The sequence below is a fragment of the Hydra vulgaris genome, chromosome 12 (assembly GCF_038396675.1).
Source record: "Hydra vulgaris chromosome 12, alternate assembly HydraT2T_AEP".
NCBI lineage: Eukaryota > Metazoa > Cnidaria > Hydrozoa > Anthoathecata > Hydridae > Hydra > Hydra vulgaris.
In genome coordinates, this window is record NC_088931.1 from 45,801,229 (window position 1) to 45,817,139 (window position 15,911).

At 26.3% G+C, this 15,911-nt stretch overlaps 1 protein-coding gene across 2 annotated transcripts in view; it reads right to left on the reverse strand.

The window, feature by feature from the left end:
- Positions 1-15,911, reverse strand: part of LOC100197954 (protein transport protein Sec31A) — a 102,849-nt gene that overhangs the window by 40,657 nt on the left and 46,281 nt on the right. For both annotated transcript variants that reach the window (XM_065813433.1, XM_065813432.1), the window contains exons 14-17: positions 10,432-10,596; positions 6,452-6,515; positions 6,331-6,372; positions 885-1,063 (exon numbers count right to left, since the gene is read on the reverse strand). In XM_065813433.1, coding sequence (XP_065669505.1) covers positions 885-1,063; positions 6,331-6,372; positions 6,452-6,515; positions 10,432-10,596 — 450 coding nt within the window. The remainder of the gene's footprint in view (positions 1-884; positions 1,064-6,330; positions 6,373-6,451; positions 6,516-10,431; positions 10,597-15,911) is intronic.

Genomic DNA, 15,911 nt, shown 5'->3' on the forward strand with positions numbered 1-15,911 from the left:
TAGATATTTGTTTTCCTTTTCAGTTATTAATGAAAATCTACCCGCTACTGTTTATGGTGCAGTTAAATATTTTCAAAATTGATCTTTATGCACCAATACTTTACAGTTTCTTGTTCTCTCTTTTATGCACTTATTTTTTAGTTAAGAGCTATAGGCTTACATACAATGTCTGATTTCTACTTTTAACTTAAAAACTTATTTGAGACTTTATTTACAATAAATTTATTTACAGACAACATTTACAATAAATTATTAAAGTATCAATCATTACAAAAACTAATATATAGTTCTGCTTGAATAGAGTAAACAAAAATAAAGAAAAATTATTATTTGCAACTTGATTATATCATGAATAAAGGGTAACAAAAAATTTAACTTTTACGAAATAAAACAAGATGAAAAATGTAATATAACACTTTTTAACATGTTTTACTTTCATTTTATTGAAAATTTATAGTATTTTACTCAAACACTCATGAACTAGAACCTTCTGTGTACAGTGTTCTAAAGAAACTACTGTGTACAGTGTTTTAAAGAATCTACTATGTACAGTGTTCTAAAGAAACTACTGTGTACAGTATTTCTAAAGTATTTACCATGAACAGTACTCTAAAGAATCTACTGTGTCCAGTGTTTTAAAGAACCTACTGTGTACAGTATTCTAAAGTATCTACCATGTACAGTATTCTAAAGAATCAAAGAATCTACTGTGTTCTAAAGAATCTACTGTGTACAGTATTTTAAAGTTTTCTATCATGTACAGTATTCTAAAGAGTCTACTGTGTACAGTGTTTTAAAGCTTAAGCTTGGAAAAATTAAAAGTTAAAATTCAAAACAAAAATCTTTAACATTCTAAAAAAACAGAACTCGTAAGTGAAAAATACCTTAGTTGTGGAATTGCACTGACGCTCAAGATAATTTTTTTGAGTTCTTGTAAATAGGTCAGGTCCACCAGCAATTGCTAATAATATTCCATCAGCCATTTTATTGTTTTTAAAACAAATCTCCACTGCAGCATCAAAGTTTCCAGTCAACAAGGCTTGACAAATTAGGCCATCTGCATCTATATCAAAATTTACTGAGTTTTAAAACTTATGCTTCGTTTGAAACTGCTACCATACAAGTTAATATTTTTTATTAATAACCAACAAAATTCACACAATGGTTTTAAAAATAAGAGTTTTATCCATAATACTTAAAAATGTTGTCTTTATTTAATAAACAATAAGCACATTTTGAAAAAACTAAAATGAAACCTTGTATATAAACATTTTCTAGATTTAATTTAAAAATTCTAATTATTATAATTTAGACTGTGGACTCTAATCAATATCTGTGCATAAAGTGTACATTGTGAGTCTATATTGAGATGTGAAAAGAAGAAAAATAAATTCTTTTTTTCTGCTCATTTGACATAAAAGAACCCTATAATCATTTTGATATAAAAATTTGTTATTGAGTAAGTCTTATTAACTTATTTTTAAAGAAAGATAATCAAATATTTCTAGTTTATTTGATTTTTGCTTACATACCTTTTTTGTTGTAATAACTGTGAACAAAGTTGTTGCTTTTTTTTGTTTGTTTTTTTGTTTTCATTCATTTCTTATAAAACTGATTATAATTTTATTTTAATTTAAGATAAAAACTTGTAATGAATTGTAAAGTTGTAATGAATTGTTAAGTTGTAATGAATTGTAAACTTGTAATGAATTGTAAAGTTATAAATTTTATATTTTGAGTGGTGTAGACAAGACACAAAGTTTAAAACCAAGACAAGAACCAAAAACAATTAACTCAAGACCAAAACATAAACAGTAGGTTTTAAGACTAGTAAGACAAGGTTTTAAGACTAGCAAGACAAGGTTTCAAGACCTTTTCGTTGTGCCTTGAGACAATATCACTGATAGTAATATAAAAATTTTAGTACCTTTTCCAACAAATTAGAAAAAAAAATTTTTCTATTTAATTTTGTTGACAAATAAAAAACAAAATTAAAGCAAAAAAATATGCTTAATTTATTTGTTTTTAAATTATTTTAGCTAAAAATTTCAAAACCAAACAAAAAAGTAAAACCAAACTAGACAAAAAATTTATTAAAGTCTTTATACAATAAATATACAAGATAAAAATATTAAACATATGCACTTAATGATATGTAAAATATTAAACAAATGGAGTGAATAATATGTAAAATATTAAACAAATGGAGTGAATAATATGTAAAATATTAAACATATGGAGCGAATAATATGTAAATGAACTAAAAACATAAAAATATTAAATATATACAGTTAATGATTTGTAAAGGTACTAAAAATATTAAACATTAATATTATTATTAAATATTAAACAATTAATGATTTTTAGAATAATAAAATTATGCAGTTAATGATATTTTTTTTAAACATCTTCACTTCCAACAAAACTGCAAGCAGCCACTAATTAAAGTTGGAAGTTACTGAAAGAGAAAAGATGAAGATTGTAGAGCAAGATAACGATTGACAGACGACATAAAGGATTGCAAATTATATGAATCAGGAAAACAAAAAGAAGGAAGGAAATTCCAAAGAGCTGATGTTTGAGGAAAAAAAACTAGACGAATAAGCATTTTTAGAGCACTTAGGAACAGTCACAGAAAAAGGATGAGACTTAATTGAATGACGAGTAACACGAGAATGAATTTTAGTAGATGACCCAAGAGACGCTAGCTCTTTTGAGCAGTGCCTATTATAGTATTTGTAGAAAGAAAAGCAACATTAAAAAGAGAAAGAGAAGCAACATTACGATGATGTGATAATAGTTGGAGGTTGGCTGCAAGAGCAGGCCCAACTATGTTTGTCTAAAAGAGAAAGAGCATCATTAGAAGATCCATCCCAGATATGGCAACAGTATTACATACAAATTTTTACAGATAGAGAATAGAATCCGAAGTAAGAAAGTGACAAGCTCGATAAAGAGATGCAACCTTAGCAGATGCTAATTTTGCAACTGATTTGATATATGGTTTCCAAGAAAGATTGGAAGTAAGAGTTAATCCTAGAAGATGAAGAGTAGATGACTCAGCGAGTACATCACCGTTCATAAATATAGGAAGATCTAAATTATTGCGATAACGATTGGCTGAAAAAAGTTGAGTTTTATCTGTATTGAAGCTCACCAGCCACTGTGGGCCCCTTGCTGTAGCAGAAGTGAGATCCTTTTTAAGCCCAAATGACCCCTCCAAGCAATCAGAGAGTTTTGGCTTCTTATCATGACAAGGATAAATAGTAGTATCATCAGCGAACAATGCCACCTTAGATGTGAGAATATCTGGAAGATCGTTAATGTAAATTAAAAAGAGTATAAGGCCAAGGATAGAACCTTGAGGAACCCCTGAAGTTACAGAATAAGAGGAAGAGTGTTGTCCATCGAGGACAACTTTTATGCTACGATTGGAAAGGAAGGATTCAATGATTTTAAAGATGTTGCCGGATACAACATAAGAAGAAAGCTTATGGAGAAGACCAGCATGCCAAACTTTATCAAAAGCTTTTGAAATGTCAAGAGCGATGGCCTTAAACTCTCCACCTTTATCTAATGCACGATAAAACTTATCAGTTATTACTGTTAGCAAATCAGCTGTAGAACGAGAAGATCTAAATCCATATTGATGGTCAGAAAGGAAGTTATTAGATTCAAGATGAGATTTTACGTGTTTGTTTATTAAAGATTCAAAAACCTTGCTAATGATAGGAAGGAGACTAATGGGACGGTAGTTAGACGAATCAGGTCGCTCTCAAGAATTTTTGAAGATAGGGATAACAGATGCCGCTTTCCAGCAGGCCAGAAAACAAGACTCTGATAAGCACTTGTTGAACAGTTTTGAGAGTATAGATGACCGCTCCGGAGAACAAGCTGTAGATAAGTCTAGGCAGGAAATCACTTTAGATACAGAAGCTGGAGTGATACGAATGTCAAGCAATGGATCAACCTGTTTGTTGGCAATATTAGGTAGAACGCAACTAGTGGAATCAAGAGATGATATTGATAAAAAGTTTTAAGCATACAATTCAGCTTTGTCTTTAGGTGAGGTGACAATTTCTGAACCATACAAGAGAGGTGGAATTAAAGATTTGCCCTTACTATTGATACTATTAAAGATTCTCCAGTCACGAGAGCCTAATTTTTGATATGAGATGCGAGATTTCATGACCTTAGAATATCGGGCTTTGGCGTTAGACAAAACCTTTTTACAATGGTTTCTAGCAGTAATAAACAGATGTCTGTTTTCTGGAGAATTGTTTTGCTGATAAATATGGAAGTAACGGTTTCGATTGGCAATCACAGCAGCACAGTGTGAGGAAAACCATGGAGGAGAGTGAGGCTTAACCTGGAATCCTTGAGAAGGAACAAAAGATTCCATGCCAGCCTGAATCCACGAAGTTATGTAAGATGCGTTTGTCGACAGGAAGACAAAAGATTTCTACCCAAGGGCCATCACGAAGAAAATCACGGAAAGAATCCCAGTCAGCTTTACTGTAGTTGTAAGAGGTATGATAATAGGGGGATTCAGGTGATGAAGAAGAACAAGATATTAGTTTTAGAGAGATCAAACTGTGATCAGAAGCACCTAAGGGAGAAACTGTGGAGAAACTGAGCACTGACTAGGATCAGAAACAAGACATAAGTCAAGTAGAGAAGGTAAATGATTCGGGTTGTCAGGAAAGCGAGTTGGAAAGTTGACTATTTGAGTTAGGGATTGTGAAAGGCAAAAGTTGTGGGCTTTAAAGCCTGCAGAGTCACTGACACTAGAGCCAAGCCATTCAGAGTGGTGAGCATTAAAGTCACCGACAACAGCTATATTAGCTGATGGATAAAGAGAGAGGGCTTGGTCAATATGATCAGAAATAACATCAAAAAGAGTGCAGTCTTGAGATGAAGGAGAGCGATATAGAACAAATAGAAAGGCGATAGAGTGAAGTGGTGCTAAACGAAAGGACATGAAAGAATAGTCTGTGGATTCAAATCTAGTTTCACGACAAATGGATGAATTCTTACGAATGTTAATGCAATGCACACCAAAAATACAAACAGGGACACCACCCATGCGCAACATAGCACTATTAATACTTTGATATTTTTCAGCTGTTGATGGAATCAGCCTCTCTGAGAGCTACCACAGAGTTCAGGAAATCTGACCATAAAACTGAGTTTTAGAGCTGTACCCTCATTAGGAGATAATAGAATGAGTTGCCTAGTCATAAAAACAAAGACACAAGCAAAACCCATGCATTGAGTCAAGAAGATCCAGCATTCAACATCCTAAACTGGAAACAATGTATTAAAAATACATCTGCGCCAGCCTAATAGATGAAGAAGGGGTGCGAGGCTGGTCAACAGATAGAATCTGTTTACCCCTTAATATGTAAAGGTACTAAAAATAATAAATGTGTAAAGGTATGTAAAGATACTAAAAATATTAAACATTAATGTTAAATACTAAGCAGTTAACAATATTTAAAATATTAAACATATACATTTAATGATACAGCCCTCAGAATTAGGGTTGGCATTGCCAAACAACTTTCTGAATTTAAAATGTTTGAGGTCAGCAACAAATTGCTGACTTTGTTTCTATTTTTTTGGTAAAACCTTTGTTTTAAATTATTTTTGCCGACCGATGCCGACCTCTAAAAGATTAAAGACAGTAAAATATTGCCGACCTCATTTTTCCTTATTCCAAGGGCTGATGATATGTAAAGGTATTAAAAATATGAAAGATGCTAAGCTTATTTTATGTTTAAATTTTGCTTTTCTGTTATGCAGCATAAACTACAACATAGTTTTACATTTTGTTTAAGTTCAATTGCATTCAAACTGAAAAAAAAGACTTTTGATTAAATTTTTGAAAGTTAAAAAACAGGTTTACTATTAATTACAGGTGTTATTATAAGGAATAAACATTTTTATTTAAATTGCACTTATATTGAACAATTTGATGCTAATAAAAATTCAAATACTATAAAATAAACTTAAAAAAAGATTTATTAAAATGTGCATTGTTTTATAACTAAACAGTAATTTACCCATGTAAAACTCAAAATATAGCCTAATTAAAAAACACATTAAGAAATAATAAATAGGAAATTTAGGGTTAAAAACATCTTTAACAAAAAAAATACCATTACAAGTCAAAATCATTTTAAATTTATTTTTGTTTAAGAAATAGAGATGTGTCTGAGTATTTTAGAAAATCTATTTAATAAATGACAACAGAAGTAATAAATAAAAAATTTAAGGTTAAAAAGACCTTTTAGAAAAAGTTAAAAAAAGAAGTTTAAAAGTTCTTACCATCTCCAGTAGGTATAGCAAACGGTTTTGAATCTTTTATTACTAAAGTTAAGTATTTTAGTTTATTAAACAATTACATAATTTTTTTACTTTATACATAATTTTTCAAGAAATAAAGAACCTTGTTCCTCCTGATATTCAGTCACTATATCATCATGAAAGTCACTTCCGTCATTTATCGGAGTCTAGAAGAAAAAAAAAGTTTATTACAAAAGTAAATAACAATATAATTATGAACTAAATAATATATTATGTAATAACCTAATGTAATAAGATCCAGAAAAAAATGTAAAATTAAGGATAATATTTAAAAGTAAAATCTATAAGTATAATCAAATGTTTTAATACTTTTAATTTAGGTGATTTAATATTTACTCAGTATTTATTTGTACTTAAAATGCAGTCATACATTTGCAGTTTGTTTGTTTGTAAATAGCTGATATTTTGGAAACTTTGTTAAACAGAGTGTTATCAAAATTCTTATTTGCAAATATCTATAGCAAAAATTCTAACTTTTACTCAAAGAAAGTAATAAAAAATAACAATCAAGTTATCAAAATATGTTTGATATTTCAATTAAGTAAACTATATAAATAAAAAAATAATAAAAATAATTATAATTAAAATAAAAAGCTTTAAACAATTTTAATCAACACAATTGTAAATCTATGATTTACAATTGCGTTGATTAAAACTGTAATAATATAACTTAATATTACATTTATATTAAAACATAATCATAATATAAATCAACATAATGGGGATGTTATTTTTGGTTAATATCACAAAAAATTTCTTTCACGAATATTTAAGTTCATTTTCTAACTCTTTTTTTTCACTTTTTTTTTTTCTTTTCTTTTTTATCCCAGAAAATCTAAAGAAAACAAATTTGTAACTTATTTTTATCTTTATTGTTGTGGCCAAAACTTTCTGGTTGGGTGAATGAAACTTAAACTTTTGAACCATATCTAGAATCACACTAATTGTACAAAGATAATCTTGTATTAATTTTACTAGACAATCACGAACCCTATGTTACTCTAGAAGCAATAGATTTGCAAAGAGTATTTGAACACACTGCACACAAAGATGTAAACTATAACTATTTTCAACTTGCCTGCATTAATTAACGCATATTTAAGAATATTAATTGAAAAATATCACATTGACATTTATTGACACTGGTAACTGGTCTTTCTGTAGGTCATTTTTTTCTGAAAAAGATTTCTGCATATGTAACTGATTGCCCTGATCCAAAAACAATGGATTAAAACTGTTACAACATAGAGTAAAAGCAATCAAAATTACCAACCAACATACACAACCAGCATCATCAAACAGGTTTACATAACACAATTAACAACATCAATCAGGTATGCATAGCAAAATACTACCAGCGTCATTTTATTCTAACATCAAGCAAAAAATTTGGTGCTAAGCCTCTTCGAAACACCAGTAATAATAATTGTGATTCTGAGGAGAAGTTTATTACCAGCACTATAAAAATTATGATTAAAAAAAAACAATCTTTTTGTCTATCTTATGCTATCTATCATTGTTTATTTTAAATATTGATTTATCTATGCATATATATGTGTTTATATATATACATACATACATATATATATATATATATATATATATATATATATATATATATATATATATATATATATATATACTTATATATATATATATATATATATATATATATATATATATATATATATATATATATACTTATATATATATATAACTAATGTGTTCTGTTTGTTTTAGGTATACTTTAATAATAAAATTAATGTTGACTGTGATTTATGTATATACTTTTTCTCCTTAAACTCTGTGTTTATTCTTAACATCAGGTTTAAAGAATTTTGTTCTAAGTTTTCTATGATAAAAAAAACTACTTACCATTATATTAAACAAATAAATTCTTAATAATGATAAACTCTCTATAAATTTTATGAAAGGAATCGCTTTTATCAACACTTTTATCAGGAACCTTAGGAAAATTGAGTTTCATAAATTTATGAAAATTTATGAAACCTAATTTTCCTAAGGTTAAAAACTCAACACTGCGCAACAAAAAAAATAGGAAAATTAAGTTATTATGACAACTACCATATATCATCTAAAATAGTCATACAAACTCCAATCAATTAATTGTTAGAAATGTTGAATTGATTGGTTTTGTCATCTGTATTCAACACTACTGCCTGTCACCTAAAACCAGTCAAATTCACCCACCCATTATGGATGTATCCAACATTCCTTGATGTCTTTGCTTCATGTACAAAAATTACTGATGAAGTCTTTTACTGCTTTTTTACATGTTACTAAGATTTTCTGGAAAGAAATCCAAATGAGAAAACAGAAAGCGGAGTTTGAGGGACATTCTACATCCCACAGTATTGTAGCGGTGAAGATTTTCATTGACAATTTCAACAAAATTGTTCCATTTGTAATAGTGTAATCAATGCAAATTAATAGTGTAGACACTATTAATTTGCATGACATCTAAATAATTAAATGACACATGGAAAAAAGTTGGGTGTTGCTTAATACTTTTTTAAAAATCACTATACTGTATAACATGTCTGATCCCTAAACCAGTAAAAATACCACCATCCACTTTGTCTTACATAGAACTTATGGCGTAAATGCTGAAAACCTGGCTGAAGTATTTCATAAAGCCTAATTGGATGTACAGAGCTGCCAGGACATACATAGACTATCTTATAGATTGCTGCTGCTACATTGACTGAGACTTGGGATGGGGCAGCAATCGTTTCTTTCATTAAATAGACCAATTATTAAATAGAAAGCAGAGAGCTTTCTTTTTGATATTGATTTGATAGACAAATGTATATGTTCTAATAATCTTCAATGCCCCCGCAGGATTTTTTGATGTTTTGGTTATGAGGAGGCCTTCTGATAATATCCCTATTTGTATTGTGATGTATTTCAAACGTGATCTAAGAAGCTCTGCTTGTTCAATAGACTAGTAAAAATTTGGTAGTAGATCATTCACATAAGTCTGACTAATAAAGTAAGTGTCAGAAAATGGCACATAAACATTGGTCTTCTCAGACTTGCTTTCATCACCCAAAGAGCCATCAATCTTATGAGGATGTACTGGTGACGAGGGTACAAACATTCATCTCCATGAAACACTTTTGCTAACAGACAATCTGAGTATTTGGTGTTTTTACTAGAGTTCATTGAATCTGCGTGCAACAAAAGCAGCAGTTATCAGTGTGATTTTTCTGTTCAAGTCACATAGATACAGCAAATTGCAATGATTTGTGTTTTCTAATAAGCCCATGGAGAGTGTGTATATTTACAATGTGAAAAACAACAATGTGGAGCCCAACTCTTTTTCGATCACCCACTTTGCAGCTAAGATACAAATGACCACTCAGCTTACTAAACATTGTCTTGAACATTATAATAAATTAAAACAAATTAACCACATAAACTATCCAAACTATTTTTAAAAACAGTTAGACATTAAGTATTGTTGCTAAAACAAAACAAAAAGTAATTATATATATAATAATTATATATAAAAAGTAATATATATATAAAATTTACATGTATAAAAAATTTATATATATATATATATATATATATATATATATATATATATATATATATATATATATATATATATATATATATATATATATATATATATATATATATATATATATATATATATATATATATATATATATATATATAGTTACCATATATAATTATATACTAAACAATGAACCTATTCACTAATATAATTGTATACTAAACAATGAGCCTATATAAAAATATAACTATATACAAACAGTGAACCTGTTCAAAAATATAATTATTTACTAAACAGTGAACCTGTTCTTTAATATAATTCACTAAATAAATACTATATGCTAATACTTTGTAATTTTCTATTTTTCAATTTTCTTTCTAATAAATTGTTAATTTCATTGAATATTTAAAAATTAAATTAATGAACTTTAAGATCTGATCTTTGAAAGTCAGTAATATAAATAAAAACAGTAACACATTTTTCCAAAGAACACATAAAAATTTATAGTATTTTACCTTTCGACCCATTATGGGTGATGTCCCTCCACTTTCCAGATGCTTTTTATTATTATCAAAAGTTCTTGTTTTCAATAACTCTATCTTGGATGCTAATTCTGTAGGATTTATCCCTTGTATTGTTTCATTCTTAACTGGAACTTCAGAATGACTTAGTGCAGATATCTATAACATAAAATTGTCATAAACTACAACATAAAAAGGAAAAGCCTATGATATAAAGGATGTGGTTTCATATGTAACCAATATAAATGGAATTCTAGTATTGCTTTTGAAAATACATTACCTGAGGGCTAGGGTTTGATGCTAAAGCTATGTTAAGGTTATAATTAATTCCCTACAATGAAACCAGTTATGATAAAAAATCATTTTATTCAAGTTAATAAACAATCTTTATAAAATAAATAAGCAAAATAAATATAGAAATATAAAAAAATATACAAATATAAAATAAATAAATATATAAATACAAAATAAATAAGCAAATAAAATAAATATATAAATATAAAATAAATAAGCAAATAGAATAAATATATAAATATAAAATATATAAGCAAATAAAATATATAAATATAAAATAAATATATAAATACAAAATAAATAAGCAAATAAAATATACAAATATAAAATAAATATATAAATATAAAAAAAATATACAAATATAAAATAAATAAGCAAATAAAATATATAAATATAAAATAAATAAGCAAATAAAATATATAAATGTAAAATATATAAATATAAAATAAATATATAAATATAAAATAAATAAGCAAATAAAATATATAAAATAAATATATAAATATATAAGAAATAGGCAAAATAAGTATATAAATATAAAATAAATAAGCAAATGAAATATATAAATATAAAAAATATAAGCAAATAAAATGTATAAATATAAAATAAATATATAAATATAAAAAAAATAGGCAAATAAAATATACAAATACAAAATAAATAAGCAAATAAAATATATAAATATAAAATAAGTATGTAAATATAAAATAAATATATAAATATAAAATAAATAAGCAAATAAAATATATAAATATAAAATAAATATATAAATATAAAATAAATAAGCAAAATAAATATATAAATATAAAATAAATAAGCAAATAAAATATATAAATATAAAATAAATATATAAATATAAAATAAATAAGCAAAATAAATATATAAATATAAAATAAATAAGCAAAATAAATATATAAATATAAAATAAATAAGCAAAATAAATATATAAATATAAAATAAATAAGCAAAGCTTATTTTTTTAATATTTATATATTTATTTTATATTTATACATTTTATTTGCTTATATTTTTATATTGTTTATTTTGTTTTTGTAAATTTAATTCAACTTGATTTTTTGTATTTAAATTATTTTACAGTTACAATATCAATAATTTCATATAATATAATAAAATAATAACATAAATTCAGATCATTTATTACATATGATGTATCCAGATAGAAAGTAGTTTAATTAATTTTAATGCTGGAGATGATCTTTTATAATTAACTTATCTCACCAACAAAAGTCAAAATAAATTGTTATGTTAATTCATAATTGCGTCTCTTCTTTATTTTTTTATTGTTAACTCATAATTGTGTCTCTTCTCTATTTTTTTATTGTTAATTCATAATTGCGTCTCTTCTTTTTTTGTTTTTTCACATTCAAGTAAAGATTATTAAGATTATTAGGAAACTTTTGAGTATCAAAAACCTCGCGCTATTTTATAATATTTTAGCATCTGGCATAAATCCATTTCAACCAGATTGAAGGAAAATTGAAGATTTTTATCCCAGGTTACAAACAGAATCAATCCTGAAGCATTAAACATAAATTCAATTTCAGAAAAAGCAAACTAATTCTGAAGCACTCGGTATCAACCCAGTTTAAGTAGGAATTTAAGATAGTAAACAATGATTTAGAATGTAATGAAGATCTTATTAAACCCTGATTAAAATCTTGAGTGTAAAATAAATGGTCTAAAAAAATCTTTAAAGTTTACACATTCATCAAACCAGATATTTTTATGACAATATACAAAATTGCAAGTCCAATAATCGGCTTGGAAACAGAAACAAGCTAACAAAGAAACAAAACTAGGGATGTACTGAAGGCAAGAATTTGCCAAACCACATTGCCAAAGCCGAAGCTTCAGCTTTAAAGTTTTTATCTTGCGTATCTATCTAGCTATCCTATCTAACTATATTACTAATTTTTAACAAACAATATTCCTACCTAACCTGCATGGTTCTACAAAGACATCCATTAAACCTTTTTTGAACACCTTATGAAAGTTCAAATACACTTTTTCAGACCAAATGTCGGCTAAATAAATATATAGTATATATTCTAATACTACAATTACACTTGCTTTAATGCACAAAAAATATCTTATTATCACTTTGTGAACATCATGATTATTATAAAAAAACCTTGAAAGGTTAAAGAGTTTTTGCTTTGTGAACATCATGATTATTATAAAAAAATCTTGAAAGGTTAAAGAGTTTTAGCTTTGTGAATATTATGATCATTATAAAATAACCTTGAAAGGTTAAAGAATTTTAGCTTTGTGAACATCATGATTATTATAAAAATTTTGATTAAAACCTTGAAAGAAGTTTTAGCTTTGCTTTTTTGCTATTCATTTTTTATATAAAATAAAAAAAAAAAAAATTACAAAATTAAAGTCATACAAAGAAAATAATACAAGAAGCAATTGCATATAGATAATAATTTTTTATGTGGGTAGTTAAAGTACTAGTAACTAATCTACTACCTAAATTAATTACTAATTAGTAACTCATTACTTATTAGGTAAATAATACAAGATATCAAATAAAGTTTACTCTTTGACTCAGTAGTCCTTATAACTTATATTTATTGAATATTCTAATTTGAACTTTGAGTCCATTGAACTTAACATTTGGGCATTGGCTTTAAAGTTTGAAATTAGAATTTGAACTCTAATTATATACAAAACACTTTGCTAATTAATAATAGCGTTTAGTAATTCAGTGAATGAGTAAATGCATGGATGAATATGTGCATATATAATGAATAAATGCATGAAAAATATGGAACTTGATTCACATTATCTCTTTAATTTAATCAAACCTAATAAACTATAAAATTATAATCTATACATTAATTTAAACTTTAAAGTGTAGCAAAATCATTTAGTACAAATGAGTGAATATAATACAAGATATTACCTATTACTAATTAAATAAAAATTATTCTATGAAATTATGCATACTATAATATAAAAATATAATTTGTTTTCCATGCTCAGGCAAAAGCCTGTTTCTTTTAGCTTCAAATTACAGATATAAAAAAAGACACCCATGGGTTTCGCCCCCATTCAAGTGAATTTAAAGCTGAATAAAGAAAAAAAAAATTGATATAATAGTGTGTGTCAACAAAGCAATTTAAAATGTATTATATAATATTTTAGACACTTTTTCAAAACTTTATAAAATTTTAAAATATGTTCTTTCAAAATACATCCTTGTTATTTTAGAAATTTATTTTTCATATAATTTATTTTTATATTTCATAAAACTTTACTTTCTATAATTCTGTTTTTTTTTGACCAGCAAGAATTTTGACTTCAAAAAATCCTGCCATTGACCCTCTTTATTTTCTAAGCTGAATAATAATATTGCATTTCTTTAAACTATCAAGACTAAGCTGAATAATAATATTGCATTTCTTTAAACTATCAATACTAAGGCATTAAATTTAATAAATAATATTTACATGTTGTGCAGCTGTTGTTCAACAGTTGTACAATAATGAATTTTATGTTGTAAAATTTTGTAGATTTCCCTAATTCCAAACAAAGTTAAATTTAATTAACACTTGCTTTTTGAATTTCATAATAATTTTTTTAAATAAATAAACTGGAACTAAAACTGAATCAAATTATTTCAAGCAACAAGTATATCTATAATGAAAATACTTTTAATAATAAATTTTAAAAACTGAAGTTATGGAATTAGGAACATGTAACTCCGAACATACATATCAAATCCTGAAAAAGAGCATTCAATTTAAAATAGTAAATAATTCATACTAGCGTAGAGTTAGTTAATAATATTTCTATAATTTAAAATTACTTTTATATTTTAATATAAGGGTATAACATTGCGTTGGTACAGAGTGTGCATTATCTATCTATTAGATCCAGTCTTCCATTATTTTTTGTAATAAGTTAAAAAAAAAAACCTTTACTGTCACTGTCTGCTTCAGTCTGTTGACTAATATTAACCAGCAGAAATGTCAGTTATTAGTATCAGATTGGTTGCAGCCTTAGAAAAAGCTCCCCCATTAAACTAATAGGTTTACTTGTCTTGAATAAATGAGTTTGTTTAGATTCCTTCAAACAGTATTTGACCTCAGTTAAAATATCACTTCTTTTTAAGCTGAAGCCTATGTCACTCATAAACTGTACAAATTCAACAATAAGCCTCTACATTACTTGGCTTATTGCTCTGGGCCTACCAACACCAACAGCTCCATTCCTTTTATTCTGCAAAAAATAGTAGTTTAAATGTTATAGCATAAAGCGGCTTCTGAATATGACATCTTATTATTGATAGTCTTAGTACAAAGTTTAATTTTTCTTTTGGGATCTTCATTTTTTTTAGTTTTTGACATTTTTTTATTAACAAACGTTAAGATAAACAAGACGTTTAGAAATTCATTAAAAAAAGTTAAAAGTGTTTATTAGTTTTTAAGTAAATGTCGTTAAAATGCTATTGTTAAAATTTGTTGTTAATTACTTGGGTGTAAAAACGACAACTTTTGCAAAAAATAAAATGCAATCCAAAATCTGTTCAGAATTTGGGAAACATTTAAATTATGCAGAAAAGTACTGTTTTTTAAACATCTTACAAAGTATTGTTTTTAACTTTTTTTTTTCAGATAAATAATCACCATCAAATTCTACACCGGATAGTATGCAATTTAATTTGCCTTTTTTTTTAAAGTTGATTTTATATTGTTGATTTTTCAGGGTTTTAAAAAGTGTTTTACTTGCAATTACAAAACTTCATGAATCAATATATATTTAAAAAATATTTTTTCATTTTTTTATTACCCTAGTTTTCCAATTTATTAATCAGTTTTTTCTTTAAAAATCCCTAAAAAATAAAAGATGTAACAATAAGTGAACTAAAGCTGTTTTTGACTGCTCGGAATTAGGGAAATGTTGTGGAAATAGATTGGTCCTGGCACAACTATTTTACATTATTTCTACGATTATTGAAAACCAAGCTTAAGTAACTTTAACAACTAATAAATATTTTGCTAAAGATAATGATTTGGCAAACATAACCCCAGACTTTGGCTGAAGCCAAAAATATAACCAATATAAAAACTCAATTATTTGAAAACTTAATGCAAAGTTTAATAAAAATGCTTTTACTTTTAAAAACAAACAATATTTTCTTTGACCAG